At 27.6% G+C, this 19,254-nt stretch overlaps 5 protein-coding genes across 6 annotated transcripts in view; 4 read left to right on the top strand and 1 right to left on the bottom strand.

The window, feature by feature from the left end:
- LOC140676083 (sphingomyelin phosphodiesterase) overlaps positions 1-4,287 on the top strand; it is a 28,122-nt gene extending 23,835 nt beyond the window's left edge. The window contains exons 11-12 of one of the 2 annotated variants that reach the window (XR_012048531.1): positions 1,140-1,715; positions 2,980-4,287. Coding sequence is in view for 1 of the 2 variants with exons in the window: in XM_072910759.1 (XP_072766860.1) it covers positions 2,980-3,049 (70 nt within the window). In the remaining variant the exon portion in view is untranslated. The remainder of the gene's footprint in view (positions 1-1,139; positions 1,716-2,979) is intronic. The other variant, XM_072910759.1, reaches the window with a different exon arrangement.
- Positions 4,288-5,822: 1,535 nt separating this feature from the next.
- LOC140676377 (selenoprotein F) lies at positions 5,823-7,041 on the top strand. The gene is made up of 5 exons (XM_072911371.1): positions 5,823-5,978; positions 6,105-6,182; positions 6,383-6,501; positions 6,602-6,723; positions 6,823-7,041. Exons 2-5 carry the CDS (start codon positions 6,138-6,140, stop codon positions 7,002-7,004), a joined length of 468 nt encoding a protein of 155 aa, XP_072767472.1. The 5' UTR covers positions 5,823-5,978; positions 6,105-6,137; the 3' UTR covers positions 7,005-7,041.
- A 1,329-nt stretch (positions 7,042-8,370) lies between these two features.
- Pep (Protein on ecdysone puffs) lies at positions 8,371-14,508 on the bottom strand. Its single transcript, XM_072911369.1, has 10 exons — positions 14,403-14,508; positions 12,818-13,145; positions 12,604-12,747; positions 11,431-11,660; positions 10,473-10,773; positions 10,239-10,397; positions 9,903-10,143; positions 9,583-9,777; positions 9,289-9,470; positions 8,371-9,220 (listed from the first exon to the last, which is right to left on the bottom strand). The coding sequence occupies exons 2-10, from the start codon at positions 13,130-13,132 to the stop codon at positions 8,735-8,737; spliced, it is 2,253 nt and encodes a 750-aa protein (XP_072767470.1). The 5' UTR covers positions 13,133-13,145; positions 14,403-14,508; the 3' UTR covers positions 8,371-8,734.
- Positions 14,509-14,929: 421 nt separating this feature from the next.
- Positions 14,930-16,638, top strand: LOC140662869 (mitochondrial ribonuclease P protein 1 homolog). Its single transcript, XM_072886548.1, has 3 exons — positions 14,930-15,458; positions 15,535-16,105; positions 16,222-16,638. The coding sequence occupies exons 1-3, from the start codon at positions 15,088-15,090 to the stop codon at positions 16,561-16,563; spliced, it is 1,284 nt and encodes a 427-aa protein (XP_072742649.1). The 5' UTR covers positions 14,930-15,087; the 3' UTR covers positions 16,564-16,638.
- A 795-nt stretch (positions 16,639-17,433) lies between these two features.
- Positions 17,434-18,583, top strand: Pfdn4 (prefoldin subunit 4). The gene is made up of 4 exons (XM_072886549.1): positions 17,434-17,634; positions 17,728-17,832; positions 17,978-18,094; positions 18,303-18,583. The coding sequence occupies exons 1-4, from the start codon at positions 17,596-17,598 to the stop codon at positions 18,456-18,458; spliced, it is 417 nt and encodes a 138-aa protein (XP_072742650.1). The 5' UTR covers positions 17,434-17,595; the 3' UTR covers positions 18,459-18,583.
- Positions 18,584-19,254: the final 671 nt, after the last annotated feature.

The raw sequence follows: 19,254 nt of genomic DNA, 5'->3' as shown, positions 1-19,254 counted from the left end.
AAATATATACCAAATGCTCAATTAGAGTATAACAATACATCAATAATATATTAATAAATATTAATAATAATTAATTATATTTATTAAGTTTGTCGCGCACTATACAACATGCCAAATCGAATATTAAATATCTTTCATACACACCCGCGCGCGCACACACATACAATAACATAGACACGTCACTTGTGATTAACTTGATGTTGTATAAATTTGGAAACACAACTACATGTGATTTAGATGTAATTATTTTTTATATGCATTTAACAAAATAAATTAAATTTCTATCTATAGTAATTAATTTTTTAAATCTTTTAATGATTGTTAATTGCAAGAAGCAAAAAAATATGTAGCTAAACAAATATAAAGCTAAAAAAATATAAAGCTATACAAATGTGAAGAAATTGATCAATTTGAATCTAATTTCTTTCACTATTTATTTGAAATAAAAGCAATATAATCAATAATATTAAATATTACTAAGAAATACAAATATTTATAAAAAAAATTTTTTTAATTATGCCATATTAGTGGGCAGAATAGTTATATCTCTAAAAATAAAATTGTTTTTATTTTACAATTATTTCTTGCAAAAAGTTGATCTTAATCCCAAAAATGATTATAGATGAATATTGTAAAAGTTGAATTGTTTATGTTATTTGCTTGTATTTTATTTAAATTGTCATGGAGGAAAATAAGAATATTATAGAAAATAAATTAATCTCTCTTTCTTTCGCTAATTAGTATATAAGAATTTATAGGCGCTAAATTTTAGAATATGCGCAAAGAGAGAGAGATATAGATTAAAATAATACATGTATATTTAGTAAGCTGTATATTTTCTTTACTCAACAGCTCAGTGAAAAGAAAGAAAATACCGACAGGTTACATTCAAAACACCGAAGTATTTATTAATATTGCTTAATTTGAAATGCATGTATATATACATATACACTCGAATGAGCTTTCTATAATCTTATTATAGATCTATAATCTTATTACATATGTATCATGCATAACACTTGCATGAGATATATGTATCCTTACATAACACTTGCATGAGAAATTGAAAATACTAATATCTTTGATAGTGAGAAAAAGCAGAAATTAAAAAAATATTCGATTTTTCATGTTTGTTTCAGAGGGTTCTTCGCGAAACATTTTGTATCATATTAAAGGCAATCATATTTTTTTTTCAAGTTCCTTCGAGTTTCGTCTACATTAAAATAAAAAAAATGAAAAGAACAAGGAGTTTTATAAACAAATAAGATATTATGTAATCTTATATTATATAAATATTATATAAAATCTAACCTTATGTGCCTTATCAAAAACTATACATTTTAAATATGTTCTTCTTTAACATGACAACTTTTCTAATAAAATAAACAACATAAAACACGGTGTTGGGATTCTATATCAATTGACCAACTTACTGTAAATATTGCTGTAGATACCTCTTAACAATTTGAATTAATTTCAGCAACGAACAAAAACGCATTCGTTAAAATGTGTTTCATGCAATATGTAAAAATGTATAAGCTTTTTTTAGACGCATGTCAACAGATTTTAGATGCATTGCAACAATACTTGAGCCGATTTTACTTCATCGCAAAAAGCAAGTAACTTATATATATCTAGAAGTAGAGTCGGTAATCTTGTTTGTGGTGATGGAACATAACAGCCGATGGTTTACATTTCTTTCTTCGCGCACTATAGTAAGTAGCACAAATATATAAGTTGCAAATAATTTTTTTATGTACATCTAATTAAACCAGCTGCATAATTTTCATAGATGGCAATCATTTAAAGCACATTTTACTGTGCATAGTGTGTATAAGCTATAATATTTTCACTATTTTTTAAAAGCTATTTTGACAGAAATATTTGTTAAAAGGAATATTTGACGAATTATTCTTTTGCGTACGCGTGTAAAAATAAATTTTATTAGTATTTTATTAATAACATTTAATATAATCGAAACATATATAAAGTGTCCCATTATAATCTTTCCATGAAATTATCTCGAACTATTCGTTGTTCGAAAAAAATGTTTTAAACTAGAACTTATTCTTATATTTTATTTATATTTTAATTTAACATAATTTTGCACAAATTATGAAATATACTCACAACTTATTCAATTTTTGGCCATCATAACTTTTTGCAGAATATTACAAGGATTGATTTCAATAAAAAAATTAGATTGACTTTTAAATTTATAAAATGCCTCCACTCAGACAAGACTTACATTCATAATAAAATGTACTCGAAATAGAATAAGTTCTATTTGAAATATTTTATCGAACAACAAATAGTTCAAGAAATAATTGCGTGAGAAAATTATAACATATATGGGACACCTTGTATACATATTATATTAAAAGATTATATTTTTGAAAAGAGACAGCTGTCAATAGTTTTCTTCAAATGAATTAACTAATTATTTAATTAGTTAATATGTATATAAATATATACATATAAATATAATTAATATTGAACAAATTTATATATAATGACAGTATTGACAAAATTAATTATAACTAATTACAATGTTAATTAAATAAGTGCAATTTTTTAGGCGGCTGGTTTTTACTTTATCTCGATGTCTTCTTAGTTACCAAGTTATAAATATTTTAGAATGATTACTTCACGCAGTATACACTTTCATGAACTGCACCGATCTATTTTCTATTTACATTATAATCATATGTATATATCATATGTATATATTAAAAACAAAATTCTAAAAGTTTTATTTGTACAGCATTTTTAGAAAAAAATTAAATGGAAGAATTTGTTATTATTTCTCTCTCATACATGCGATAAGAATTGTTATTCGTTTTCACTTTACAATTAGAAAAGATAAACTTTTATGTTTATTGATGCATGAGAAATAATATTCCTCATCTTTATCAAACTTGGCAGTTAAGATAATAATACATGTGAAAATATTATAATCAAAGTTTTTTGGAATTGCAGAATATCCGCAGTGATGGCCATCCCCAGGTTTGCGTACAATCTACCAAAATACGTTTTAGGACTGGGATAGAACAAACGGATGCTAAATTCAGATATGTGACTCAATTTGTGATGTTAAATTATTAAAATATTCATGACGTTGCATTGTGACATTTAGGACGTAAATTTCGGTGCCGTTAACGATCGACGATTATTATTCGTCGAAATTAAATATTACGTTTCAATAATTGCTCTTACACAATCTAACATATTAATTCGTCAAAAACGGAGAAGACCCTATAAAAATGGACAAAATAAAATGGATTAAAAATATATTCATTTTTTCCTGGAAAGAATCAGTGAACAAAACGAATTGAAAAATTAATTTTTTATGCAAAATCAAAACTAAATTTTCTTAATCTTCAGAATCATATATTGATTTCAAAATTTTTGTATGTAATGCAAAAAGTCAGACTCTAATTTAAAGACTAGAAAGAATTAAAAAATTTATATCATACTTCGTAAAATAAATCATTTTTAATTCGTCTATTTTCTCCCGCAGTGTCAAACACGTACCTATAATGAGTTTTTTAAATAACAGATAAACATAAAAGTTTAAAAATAAGTAGCGAACAAGAATTTATTAATAATAATAAAAATACATTAATACGATTGCGTAATGATACATTAAGCATAACATTATATCATTAGTAAACTTGTTCGCCAAAAACGTGCGATCTTCTCACTTGGAGAAACATGATCGTGAAGACGTGTGCTTTGAATCAAAGATTGAAATAATATTTCAATGAGTTTAGTTTTCGATATGAAATGTACGTGAGAAAAGATCTTATGTTGCACTTAATCTGTTTGACTGATTAAGTATTTTGTTATCGCGTGTCTCTGTAGTATCCAAATCTGTGCTCAGCGAAATATAAGTATAATTCTATAATAAGTTTTCAATACCTCCTTTGAGAGTTCTCTCATATAACGAGCGTTGTGTATATAATATGTAAATATATACAAATATTATGGTCGCGCAAAGGTTAATATCGTCCCTTTCATTAGTTATTAATTATTAGTTAAGTAATTAAAAATTATTAGTTAAGAGTGATTAATTCATTAATTCATCAACGGTATGTGATGAATACCATGTAAAATCATTCCATTTACAATAGGTCAGTAATTAAATCTCCTATGTATGTCTGTATGTTTGTGTGTGTGTGTGTATATGTGTTTAAAATATTTTTAGTTATATATGCATTTAATTTCATACAACACGTCGTATGTGTGTGTACATGATCTTCGAGTGAGACAAATAAATTTATGAATCAAATGAACCCGATTTTTAACGATAGATGTGGGATATAATTATACTGATTCCCTTCTGTAGTCATATCTGCAATGAAACATTTAAAATATACTGCAATGTGAATTTACAAATCGAAAGTCAAGAATGCTCTCAGTGTTCCTAATATTTCGATTAATTTATGACCTAGTCCAAGATGCATATTGATTACCGTTGACTAATTTACTCATATATAGCATATAATAAATATATATCTTGCAGTCCTCTTGTTATTAAAATAAACAATAAACTAATAAAGAAATACTGAATTAAGTTACTCTTAAAAATTCAACAATTACAAATTATTAGTGATAATATTAACAACATATAGAAAAATTTTTTAATAAAGAATAACGTGCCTTTGATATTATATACTTTAAGAAATTGACAAAAATAATGTAAGTAATGTGACATTAAATTGTACAGAGAGGGTGAAAATCATGTATGAGCGAAATTATTGTATATAAAGAAAAACTATTTATTCACAAGTGGTTCTGTTTTCATTGACATTGTTATTTTATATTAAACATGTTTTAGTATATTCAGTCTTATTCCTGTTTTGTCTTTCTCATAAATTTAAGTGATATCCCTAATGGAAAAAATTTGCTGAAAGTACTATGAAATCGCGATAAAAAGTGAAATGAAAGTTGTTGAAAAATTACTGAATATATTTCAAAATGAATCATAACTTTCCATATGAAATTCAATGTAATAGTGTAAAATATAAGAAAAATTAAAATATACTGCTGAAAAGTAATAAATGAGTTTTGGAATATTCGACATTGAAATTTATTGAATTAAAATGGAAACTGTGTTACTTTTAAATAAAAAATTATTAAAATATTGAAATATTGATGAAATAATAATAAAACAGGGTCAATTCGCAGAGAGATATTTTCAACAAAATTTTACTATATTTTCAGTAAAATATTTCTATCAGGAATTTTCTTGCTTTATATATAAAATAGTTAATATTTTACAGATTTTTAACTATTTTTCAAATATATATGATTGAATATATAATGTGTGAAAAATAAATTTAAAAAAATTTTTTTAATAAGTTAATATAAACTATAAATAATTAAAGAAAGAGAAAGTAAGAGACATTTCTTGACTAAACATATATAAATATTATTTATTGTTTATATTTTTTATGATATCGTGACACCACGTGATACACTTATGTGACTTTTATTTCATTTATACATATAATAATAAATTTATAAAATATATAATAGTACATATATTATTATTATCTATTGTCTATTGTTACCTCTATAATGTTTTTAAAATGAAAAAAGATTACACGTAGCTAAAATAATATATGTAATGTAATAATATATTAATAAACCCATAATATTTTCGTGTACTTCTCAAATTCATCAATTATATGGATCTAGCATGGACAAGAACCAACCGGTTGTTTTACCATGGCATCGAAAAATTGTTCTAGCTATGTAGTTCTGTCCGTTCTAAAATGGATCTAGCTGGCGCTAGCATACTGCAAAAAAAAAGCGTCGTATGAAAAACGGTGGCATATGGGGCATGTGGCATGGGGCATTGCTCCTTTCCGTTTCAATCTGTCAGGTATCTCACTGGATATAATATCAATGTGTTACGTATAGCAAAAAGTGATATGTTAACCGTAATAACTTCTTGCTTTCTTAGAAGAGATGTAAGTCAATTGGCTATCGCTTTCATTACTTATGCTATTATATCTTTATACATACAAAACAAAATATTATTACCTAACCTTTTTATGTATAACATGATGTGTACTATACGTATTTCAATTTTTTAGTTTCTATAATAAATACAAAAAGAGCAGCAAAATATGAATTATTCATTGTTCACGGTTTCATTTCTGTTCATCTCTGCGGTAAGCAACAAGAGATATAACTTTCATATAAAAAGCAAGCTCCAATTATATGTATCTGAACTTACCTTTTTAAAACGATTCAGACTTTCTTCATGTAATTAAAGCAGTTACTTTAAACGTAATATAAGACCAAAGCATAAATTGTGTGTGTGTTTGCTATAACATTTATAAACTAATAACATTAATGATGTATTTCACAGGTGAACATTATTATCGCAGAATTTACAGCAGATGATTGCAAGCTTTTGGGATTCAATAAAGCCAATGTGCTTTGCTCAACCTGTGAACGCTTCAGCGACCCCGAATTAGTAAAAATTCTGTATGCACAAAAATCTACTTTATTATTAAATTTTTTTATTACGATTAAAACATAAATGATTAAGGTTCTAAAGCATAAATTATATCTTTTATTTTATTAGTGTTACATGTAAGGAATGTTGTCTAAAAGATAATGATAATGATTTGTCTGGATCAAAGCGTTATCCTAAAGCTGTCCTTGAAGTGTGTACATGTAAATTTGGACAATATCCGCAAATACAAGGTATTCATACTATCTCTAATTGCTTTTGATAACATAAAAATATTTGGACTAATGATGCAAAATTTAATATAAATTGTTAACTTACATATTTCTTTTCAGCTTTCATTAAAAGTGATCGACCAAAAAAATACAAGAATCTCAGCATAAAATATGTGAGAGGCTTAGATCCAATTATTAAACTATATGATGAAGAAAATAGAATTGAAGATATACTGGACATACATAAATGGGACACAGATTCTGTAGACGAATTTCTATCTACTCATCTTTCTAAGGATTAATAAAATTAGGAAATAAATACATTACAGTAACATACATGTTATTTTTACTGAATTCTTAATACTATTCATTTAATATATGCATTTGAATATTACATGTACATACATATATATGATTATTTTTTATATCATAATTTCACATTCTATACCATTATTAGTTTACACTAGTTTAGTTTTACTTTTTGCATTATATTAAAAATATAACAATAATGCAAAAGTAAAACTAAACTAGTATCATTTATATTAAATCTTGATAAATATTCTATTTAAAATTTTTCAAAAGTTTATTTGTAATACAATTTGTAGTAAATAGATGAAAAAAAAATATATTATTTTTATATGATAAATGCTGATCAATTGATCTTGTTTTGTCTAGAATAACATTATTTTTATTAAAAAATTTTAATTAAAAAATTATTACAAGAGATAAATTATAAAATTAGAAATACGCATGTGGTGGAAAATAACTATTTGCTAAGGGTCCAAGGTCCAAGTTGCATTTTTCTTTGATAAATAGTTATTTTCCACCCTATATATGTATATAGTTATTTTTAGTATAATTTTCAATTATTTAAAATATTTTTAAACGTATGTTAAATTGAAAGAAAGATTAATAACTGGATTAATAATTCTTCTAATATTTCTATAATCTATTTGATCTAATAAAATTATCAATAATTTTGTATATTAATGACATGTTAATAAATCAAATTTTAATATAAATTTTAATACAGACATTAATTAAATTTTCGATTTGTTGAAAAATATATACCAGCACAGGTAGCAAATTCGGTTGTACACAGATATTATTGTATACAAATTACATTTAATATAATAATTAAAAGATTAAAATAATACTAACATAACAGCTATTATATTGTTCAATATGAATAATGATAATAATTGTTACTATTATAATATTAATATATTTTAATTATTTAACTATTATATTATAAATTAATATAATCTTTAATATGCACCAGTGCGCACTAGTGCATCCAACCGAATTCGCTGTTAATTTGAAAAAAATTCGAATTTCTAAGAAATGAAAAGAGATCTATCTTATATCTATTTATATTTCTAAGCAAAGTGTTTGGGGAATTCTTATAATTTTCTATGTCAAAAAAATATAGGACTGGTGGAAATAATTTTGTAATTATATAAAGTCTACATTTAAACATTACATATATCTCAATCACATATATCATATTAAATGTACACTTAAATTTCGATATCAATCAATTTTCTCTCATTTATGTTAATAGAAGAATCTATTTCTTAGTATCGTATACACAAATACAATTTTCTCTAAATACAATTGTGATCGCATGCAATAATCGATAACTTTTTTCGTTGATTCACATAATAGTGCCATATCAGAGTGAGTTCAAGAGCTGGGAGGAAAGGTAATGTGGTTAAAAATTCATCTCTGTACAAAAATTCTGACATCTCTCGCGTTTCGTTTCTGATACACGATACTAATGAAAATCGCTTAGATAAGAATCGCTTGGATAAGAATAAGATCTTATATTATTATATATTTGTGTTTACGCTTGTTAATGTTGCATAATATTACATGAGCATATTAACACATATGTTTCAATAAAAAAACATTTTATATTTTTTTATTGTTAAACTTATCTTAACACACAAAACATATAATTGTGAAATTTTCTTTTCAACGCACCTTTCTCGTGCATTTGCTCACACTTTCGTTAATTCATAGTATTACCTTATCGCCGGGATCTTCTAGCACGTGGACCAGCGCGACCGCGTACGTATCCACGGCCTCTAGGTTTCATTTGAGGACTGTGATTTCGATCTACCTTCTGAATAGACTTTTCATGATCCACGTGTTCTTTTTCGTCTGCATCGTCGACCAAATTACCCATTTCCACATCGTTATCATTGTCTATATCAGCCCACATTTCGTCAACTGGTGTCTTTTTCTCCTGTACGTTAGTGTTTTCCGTGGTAATCTCTTCCACGTTTTCCTCCGCCTCGCGATTTTCTTCCTCCTCCGACTCGGCGGCGTCGGCTTCCAAAGGATCATACTTTTCCTCTCCATCCGATCTCTTTGGTGCCATGTTTGCATTATCAGCATTATTCTCCTGCGACTCTTTCGGTTTTTCGTTATCTTCAGTTTCATCATGACTAATCTTGCGACGTTTCCGATTTCCATCGCATTCCTCCTTAACTTCGACGGTATTTTTCTCACTCTACAAATACGATATAATAATATTCAAAATAAGTTTCTATTATATTCTTTTTATAATAAATTGCTTACTTCAGTTTGTTCAGTTTCCTTCGACTCTGTAATTGTATTTGATGTTAACGATTTTACTTCTGCTAAGAAATTTCGATAGTGAGTGATGCTACGCAGATGAGCATTCATATCTTCTGCCAAGAGCATAAATCTTCGACAACGCTCGCAATAAAATCCTTGGGCCTCCTTGACCATAGATTTACCTGAGTAAAAAAATATATTTTTTTTTTGTAAAAATAATACAAAGAATAACAAAACTGTTATACAGATTTATATTGATAATATTAAATTTTTTCAATTTTCTATAATCCATACCAATAAAGATCTGATTCTGACGGCAATATTTATAAGATGGTACTTTAAATTTCTTTTCATTTATATTTTCAGTAATATCTGTAATATATTCTTGTTCTCCTGAATCTTCTTCCTTTTCATTCTTTATGTCATGACAAATATCTTTCTCTTCATCTTCCGCAGTGCGAACTTCCGCTTCTCCCTTTGCCAATTTCTCTACAAAAACATTTTTTATTTACTAATTAATAAAAAAATGATTTTTTAAATTAATTAAAAATTAACTAATGTTAATTAATTAAATTAACAAAAATAAATTAACTTTTTTTCCTTTCTTTTATTACCTTTTTTCTTATTTTTACGTTGTTCCTCATACTGAACAGCATTTTTCATATGAGTAGGTGTTAAACAATGTTCATCATATTCTATGCGAGATGGGAATTCCTTTAGACAAGGGAAACATCGAGGATGCAAGAATGTTTTCAACTGTTGATGCTTCTCGCTTTTTCTATGTGTAGATAAAGTTCCATAAAAGTTCAGATCGCACATCGTACAATATTCTCTCACATTGAAATCCACAGACACCTGTAATTAAAAAATATATATATATATACACACAAAAATACTATTTACTATCAAAAATCTATGTTTAACTTTTCTAGAAGGTATAAGTCTCTTACTTTCTTGCCGCGCCGTTTTGAATTGTTTAAGCTGAGCTCACGCTGCTCCTCGGCGACTCGCAATTCGTGTCTCATCAGATCGACCTTCAATTTGTACGATTCGTCTAACTTTTCCATCATCAGCTGATGCGCACGTCCGCGTAAGTGATTTTCGAAGGACTGTGCAAAGAAATACAATAATTATTACATAGTAAATGGTTATACAGATTTGGTAACTTTGTTCATAATGCATACAAATCCGTCCCACATATGCTTATTGCAAATATGACAAAACATGTGGCTCATCGGAACTTCAGCGTAACGACTTTCGGCATGTCTGGCCTCCGATTTCTTGCCGGTCGTTTTCGTGTTTTCTTTCTCAGGTTTTTCAGATGCTTCCTTTGCCTCTTTTGTTGTAAAATCTTCCGTAGTGACAGGATTTTCCACCTTTTTCTCGGTATCTTCCATTTTTTCATCTTCTATTTTTTCAACTTTTATTTCTTCTTTCACATCCTTCCAATCGCGCTTTTTCCCCTCGGATTCATCCATGTCGTCACTATTCATCATAAATAATATTTTTTAAAATAAAATTTCTTATATTTCTGAAATATTTTATAATTGCTCTCGACAATTGATTATTTTATGTTAAATTATAACATTTTTAATTTTGATTAAAAATTATTGTATATAGTTAAATAATTTATAACGTTGATGTGTGTATAAGAAATTTCTCCCTAATAAGACTAAAGAAAATTGGATTAATTATATAAAACATTGGTAAATATATATGTAATTCATACATTTTATTTATTTTAAATATAGATAATATATTCTTCCAAAAAATAATGTGCTAAAATTTGCTTTAATGAATGTACGAAAAAATTATGAAAAACAGCAAATTTTTTTAATACTCTGATTTGATTATTTCTGATAAAATATATGAATCATGATTCGTGTTAATGGCATAAGATAAAAAGAAAGATGTAGAAAAAAAGAGAAATTTATGAAACTAGTATTATATATAACATATGGCTACATTAAGAAACGTATATAAAACATATGTATATGTTATATGTATATATATAATATATATAATATATAGTATATAATATATAATAAATATTATATACATATAAGCAAATAGTTCGGAGAGAGACTGAGACTTACTGAAATTTGAAGAAACTATACCAATCACAGGTAATCGGGAGCTTACCTTTTCGGAACAGGCGGTTCTGCTTTTTCGCTATCAGAAGTCTTAACATCCTGCTGTTCCTTTTTGGCAGTCTGATTTTGTTTAGAGGCAGGAATTGGTTTAGAAGATTTATCGTTGCGATGTTGGATTTGGTTTCCATTCATACGTTGACTGCCAGACTGGGGTGCACGAGATTGTTGTGCGGATGGGCCACGCCGCCCAGCAGGGCCATCTCGGGCTCGATTGCCCATCTATTCAAGTAGTAGAGGTCAACCGACCAAAAGTATCATGAGAAGTATCTGACGTAACTGTGATTCTTCTCAAATCGAGACACTGGTTCTAGAAACCGCTTTGGGAATTTGAGGGAGAAAACAGTTCTATGATCGATAAATGGAAGCAGAACGGAGCCGGTAAAATATACCGAAACTCTTTCTTCCATTTTTGTACCGAGTATGAAAGCAAAAGGGGAAAACCGTTGAGTGCATCCCGATTTCGAGTCGAGGATACATTTGTGTACGTTAGGTACGATCGCAACGATCATAATTATATAAAAGTAGATATAATTTTTGCCACTAAAAATACTTGAGCAAAACTCGATGAATACTAATATACGTGAAGACGAAGTTAAATCAAAATCAAGTCAAATATGCAACTTGTGTATATAAACAGTAGTTTTGAATAAAGTGCAACCACATTGATTTTAATATCATATTAGTGGACAGAAGACTGATTACATAGATTATAAAACGAGGCAACATCAGTTTTAAATTCGGTTCTGCAAAAACTTCCCCACTAAACTTCCATGAGTAATAAATTGAGAATTATATTCTGAAAAATCAACACACGTCTTTCAACAGTGCTCTTTTAATGAAATATTTTTGTGGACGATATCTAGGAGTCGTTCAGACAAGGCTGATCCATCAACAAGAATTAATTATATCTTAGTGATTTCGCCGGCCACGTCTAATCGAGTGAACGATATATCCTATTTAATCGAATAGCACAAGAAGAGGAATTTGTAATGTGCAGAATAATTAAGACAATTTGTGTCCACGCAAGGAAACGTGAACTAAAGATTGTCAATTTACAACTCCTGTTTACGATACAGAGGAAGATCGTAAGCAAGTGTTAAAAGAAGTGTCGTAAAATTATGTTCGCTTATAAAAGTATCGTGTATTGCATGAAATCGCTTACCTTGTTGTAAGGCTGAGGACGTTGATTCTTTATAGGATGTCGTGCCGGTCGATCGCTAAACCGTCCTGAAGAATAGTTCTGTTGATTGGGATAATTCGGTCCTGGTCCAGAATAATTATTTCCAAGACTCATGAGAGACGGTACCTGCATAATAATAAATTAAAGCAACTCCAGAACAGTGAAATACAATTTCAAAATAGAAATATTCTGATACCTGCGGTTGCACTTCCTGTTGACTGCGAAGTAAATTTGTAAGAAGATTACTAGCAATTGCTAGCTGTGCTTGTGGCGATGCTAGAGAGAGATTATTATTGGGTGTGGGCAAGATTCCTCTGCCAGGCATCATACCACTTTCCCAGGGATTCATTCCACCCATACCACTGCTTCCACTCATTCCTCCACCCATATTATTTCCCATATTGTTATTACCCATGTTATTGCCAACTCTGTTACCACTGCCTCCACTACCCCGATTAAAATTCCCTCGATTTCCAAAGGAATCTCTTTTTACTCCTCGATTAAACGACATTGTGCTTGCTTTGCTGTGACAAACATTTTAACATAATTAATCTCATCTTTTTCTTTGTAAACTTATCTATGCAGAATTCTATATATACATAGGTCACTAGACAAGTTTTATTTATTTACAATATCTTTATCTTAAAAACAATTCTATTACAATCAATACATATTTCTCCACTTAAATATGTACTTTAAAATAATATTTGTGTATTTACGATTTATATATAGAACTAATATATTATTAAACTTATTTAATAATTTATGTGCATATATATATATATATATATATATATATATATATATATGTGTGTGTGTGTATGTATATATTTTAATTTTTGAGACTTATTCTTTAAATATCTTTTTTTTAATGAAAATAATTATCACAAAAAAACACAATGGTATCAGAACTTAAAACATTCTAAATTTAAATTATAGATAAATATACAGGGTGTCCAATAATCCGTAAAAAATTTCTCGTGTACAGATAAAACGAATAAAACTGAGCAAAGAAGTTCGGTATCGTTTTACGGTTTTCGAAATAATTATTAAGAAATTAATTAAAAAATGTCGACCAATTCGCCCCAATATATTAAATGCAAAGACAGCCCACTGTCCTGTTACTATGCGTGCAACTATCTACCGTGTGACAGCGCGCTAACTTTTCTCGTCACGTGCTAATACTCACACGAATTAGTCAATATTTTTTAATGAATTTCTGAATAATTATTGCGAAAATCGCAAAATGTAACAGAACTTTGCTCAGTTTCATCCGCTTTACCTGTACACGAGAGATTTTATACGAGTTACCGGACATCCTGTACATATACAAATACATCTTGTCTATATAACAAAATTACGTCAGCAAAAGTTATACAAATAAAATAAAATTCATATGAAAGCAATAGAAACGATATATATGCCGGGTGTTATGTATATATTACGTACATGATAAAAAATTATAAACAAGAGTTTAATCTCATAAAAACCAATTATTACACATTAATAGAAAAATGTTGTAAATGTAAGATATATAACAAATAACCCTTACACATACGCATACACATACACATAAATACATAATACAATTATACTATTTTATACCAAATACTCGGCATAAAGGCAACGTGGCGGATAAACGCTCCGAAACTGTCTTCGAAGCGTCTCCAAAATTGGCGACGCCAAATTAGATTTTTACATACTTATGAAATAATTAATGAAAAGTCCAATGTACAAAAATAATAATTATATATTACAGAAAAATTTTTGAGTTTTCTTACCAAGACGATAACACTGAATACAATTCACTGAAAAACCGACGAGAATTAGTAACGAACACAAATGAACGAACGATTGCAAATGGTGGCTGAAGATCTCGTTGATTACCATGAACAATGAAATAAGAAAGATAGATATTTAATATATGCATACACTAAAGTCACTAGATTATAGTGACTTTAGCACACACAACCCATCGAATAAAATAATTTCTTTTCCGTGGACGAAAATATCAATCCCTAGAAAATACATAATCCTATTGGATATTCAAATTCTTAATAAATATAATGACAAAAGATTACAGTTAAAATAATATGTAATAAAATATATTAATAAATCTATAATATTATATTTTTATTATTTTTCAAACCCCTAATTATGAATTTAGGACATGAACCAATCAGTCGTTTTATCATGACGATCATCACATCAAAAAATGGATCTGGCCATAGTTCTATCTGCTCCAAAATGAATCCAGGTGGCGCCAGCGTGCTACAAAGGAAAGCGTCATATAAAAAACGGCGTGGCCTCTCTCAGGCTTCGGGTTTCTCTCTGCTCGATTATTTTCTTGCCAGTAAAAGTTTCCTATAAAATATAGGTTATTGGTTAGTAATTTATCCATGCGGTATTTTAACATCATAGATCGATAAAAGTAATTCTCTTGTGTTGAAGAATTATACTTGTAAAATGTACAATTATATGAGAAGATGTATGATTGTCTCAGTAAAATTTCATAAGAAATTTTTAAGACAATCTATCCACGAAGATACTTTATCACATGGATCGACGATCGATCGTTACACAAATACTTATTGGAGTAAACGATTTTATTGTCAAACTCCGATCCAAAAGAAAGATGATCAAAAACATATTAATATAATAGATAAATTACAGCAGAAGCTTGACCAATTTCTATCTGATCCTCATAATAAGAAAGTCTTTGAAATATTGAGATTAGAAATAGATGTCATGCGACACAATGCTGAAAAAGTTCCTGAGAAAATTATACCAAAAGATTGGTTGGCACTATTAAATTTAAAGACCAAGACAAATAGGAAGTAAGTATTTCTTTCGAAGATATCATTATAATTTTAAAGATGAATATCTAATTATGTTTTTTTTAACGTTGTTTAGAAAATACCTTAAATTTTTATGGTTGAATGAGATAGCAGAAATAAATAGGAAGAAAAAAAAAGAGTTAAAAAAAGTTGAAGCGCTTGCTAAAAAGGCAGAAGTAGAACAGATTGAAGATACTGGTGAAATGAAATATGGACTTGCACATAATACTTTGTTTCTACGTATATATGACTCAACCATAAGTCACTATTATAATAGTCAATTACTTCAGGCTATGATGTTTGAACCAAAAATTGTGTTTGATTGTAGTTATGAGGATTACATGACTCAGCGTGAAATACATGCTTGTGCTAAACAGCTGATTATGTCATTTGCCAATAATCGTACTCATGTGAATCCTTTGTCTCTTTACTTTTGTAATCTGAAAAATGATGGGTTGCTTTTGCAGAACTGTAATATTATCATGCCTAATTTCCTGGATGATGATTTTCCAGCGATTATAACATCACAATCTTACTTAGATTTTTTTCCAAAGGATCAGCTAGTATATCTTACTCCACATTGTAGAACAGATATGACTGAATACAATCCAGATATGGTGTATATCATTGGTGCAATAGTAGATAAAGTAAGTTGATAAAAAAAAAAAAATATTTTATATATATTATATGCACACGTGCACACTCACATATATTATGTACATATATATATTCTTCATTAAGTCGATTTTTTATTTATTTATAGCACAATCAACAACCATTATCTTTGGCAAAAGCTAAACAAAATGGATTACAAATAGCTAAATTGCCCTTGGAAAAATATCTTTCTTGGGGTTCTGGTTCAGCAAAGAATTTAACACTCAATCAGGTGATGAATATATTGCTAGATTTAAGGCATACAAAAGATTGGAAGAAAGCATTACAACATGTACCTACTAGAAAGTTAAAAGAAGCCAGAGAACATATCTTACACTTAAAACTTCAGAAAACTTTAAGGTTCAGAAAAGCAGAAACTGAAAAATGTAATACTTTGAATTCAAATTCTAATCAAACAGATTTTACATTTGCTACTAGAAAAACTAGTTAATTGATATAATTTATATTTTAATTATATTTTATTAAATTACAATAAATTACAGAAAAGAGCTTGTTAATTATTTTCATATTGTATTTATTCCTTTCTCAAATTAACATTAATTTTATAGAATTGCTATAGTACAATTATTTAATATAAATTTTTGAATTTATGACATTTCATTTTTTTAACAGCTTATTTAATTAGATTTTAAGATGTATAAACTCAACTGATTCATATAAAATCCTTTTTTTCCTGAGCTTGTTTATTCTCCTTAAATATTAACCCAGACACCACATGTTCCTCAAAGATGACTAAAAACAACTTAAAGACGTCTCATTATCTTTTAGATATCTTTAAGATGTCTTTTGACCTTTCTGTGTATGAGAAACCTTATAAATTACAATATCTTTACACTCAAAAAAAAATAATAGTGATCCATTACATCTCTATTAAATGTTTATTTTCGAAAAAGTAAAACTTAAAAATCAGTTGACAAATTTGGATATATACAGAAAAATTAATTAATCATACGGTTAATGGGCAAAAAAACACAACAAAATTCATTTTCTTATATTTGATATGCAATTAATTTTCTCATACATTATATAAGAATATGTAAATTCATCTGAATACGCTTTCAGACCATTTAAAAACAGAGGCTCTTTCTCTAAAGTGTAAGTTGCGTTTGAGGAGACGCTATTAGCGTGATCTGTCTTCATCTATCTTTTAGTAAGGGACAAAGATAGAACGACACTTTTAACGCTAATAGTGCGGTCGAAACTGCGCTACAAATGCTTCGAACATCATTCTATCTTTGTTCTATATTCTATGAGAATAAAGATAGAATGATGTTTCGTGTTTCGAAACATTCGTAGCGCAGTCTTGACCGCAGCCAGTGCCTCGAACGCATCATATGTATTGCTTCATTATTTGACAGAAAATTTCAGATGGCGTTATCAACTCTCATTGACACAGGGTTTTCGAACTTAACCTCGTTAACAATTTGAGCAATTATTTTGATAATTCAAAAAATATTTAAATATGGCCGGAGGAAAAAATAAAAAAGGTGGTTTTCAACCGGTAAGATAACAATACAAAATATCATAGAGAAAAATCGAATATGTAAAAATAATATATCGTATTTTTAATATATTTATGGTCCAATCGTTGTAGGATTCCGATGTTCATATTACTTATGAAGAGCAACAAAAAATTAATAAATTTGCAAGACAAAATGCTAAATTGAAAGATTATAAAGAAGAACTTAAACTCAAGCAGGTAATTTGATTAAAAGAATTAAAAGCTAATTAAATTATGATTGCACTGTTGATCATGTCTTATTTGGTTGTATAAAATTTCATAAATTCTATATATAGAAGCATATCTATATATAGAGCAATAAGTAATTATTTACAATTTTTAGAATGAATTGAAGAACTTGGAAGACGCTTGCGATGAATTGACTCTTATGGACGATGACGTAAAAATACCATATTATATTGGAGAAGTATTTGTCCATCAATGTCTTGAGAAGACACAGGTATAATTATATATACATTATAGCACAATTCATGACTTTTTTAAATAATTTTTTATATATCAGAAAAATTTTAAATATTTTAATTAAAATTTTAAAACTCTTAAAAATTACATACAGATTTTGTTTGATAGTATTATTATTAATTTTTGTTTCTTTCATTATAATTACCATCATTAATCAGCATTAATAGTAATCTTTTTATTCTTAGAGTTGTTTGGAAGATGCTAAAAATAAGAAAAAAACAGAAATTGCGAATTTGGAAAGCAAATGTGCAGATTTGAAGACTATCATGAGCGAATTAAAAACACAATTATATGCGAAGTTTGGTAGCCGTATAAATTTGGAATCGGAAGAAGTTGATTAATATTTTCAGTGATAGGTTTATTATTATTATTATGTGTTTAATATAGCATTGAAGAAAATATCTACATTATATTATTATTATCATTTATAATGCAATTTTTGAAATTAAAATTATTGATAAATAAAGTTTATGTTAAATTATTGCCCTTTTTAATGCATGCAGTTTCTCCTAACAAGCAATTTCTATTAAGAAATTCAGTATCTTAACAAAATTTATTGGTGAATAAATATACTTATATTTGCTATATATATATATATATATATATATATATACAGCCAATACTACCAAGCTATACATATATAAAGTGTATTATTATGATAAAAAAAAGTTTATAGCAAAAATACTTTTACATGAATATGTCTATAAGTAGACAATGCAACATGATAAAGCTTTTTAATTTAGTGTCCAAAATTTTAAAAATTCTTATAATCTTATATTCATAATATATTCTAACACTAATTACCTTCATTATTTACTAAAGATAAATTTTATAAGATTCCAAATCTAATTAGTAATAAAACTAATCAATATAACTAAAGCTAATTAACTAAAATTATCAAAGTGAAAATGAGATTGAAGATTGAGTAATATAGGCTAAATATTGCATAGGATGAAGTTTGGATATTTGCCAAATTGGTTTCATTAACAGTACAAAACTGATCGAAAATGCATTAGATGCGATTTTTTACTTTATTTTACATTAGACAAATAGAACTAGAAAGTTTTTTATAATAAATTAAGCATTATCTGAAAGATTATTAATCATTGTACAATATAGCAGAGTAATCACACTTTA

Source organism: Anoplolepis gracilipes, chromosome 2 (genome assembly GCF_047496725.1).
Source record: "Anoplolepis gracilipes chromosome 2, ASM4749672v1, whole genome shotgun sequence".
NCBI lineage: Eukaryota > Metazoa > Arthropoda > Insecta > Hymenoptera > Formicidae > Anoplolepis > Anoplolepis gracilipes.
This window is presented reverse-complemented; position numbering and strand designations above follow the sequence as displayed.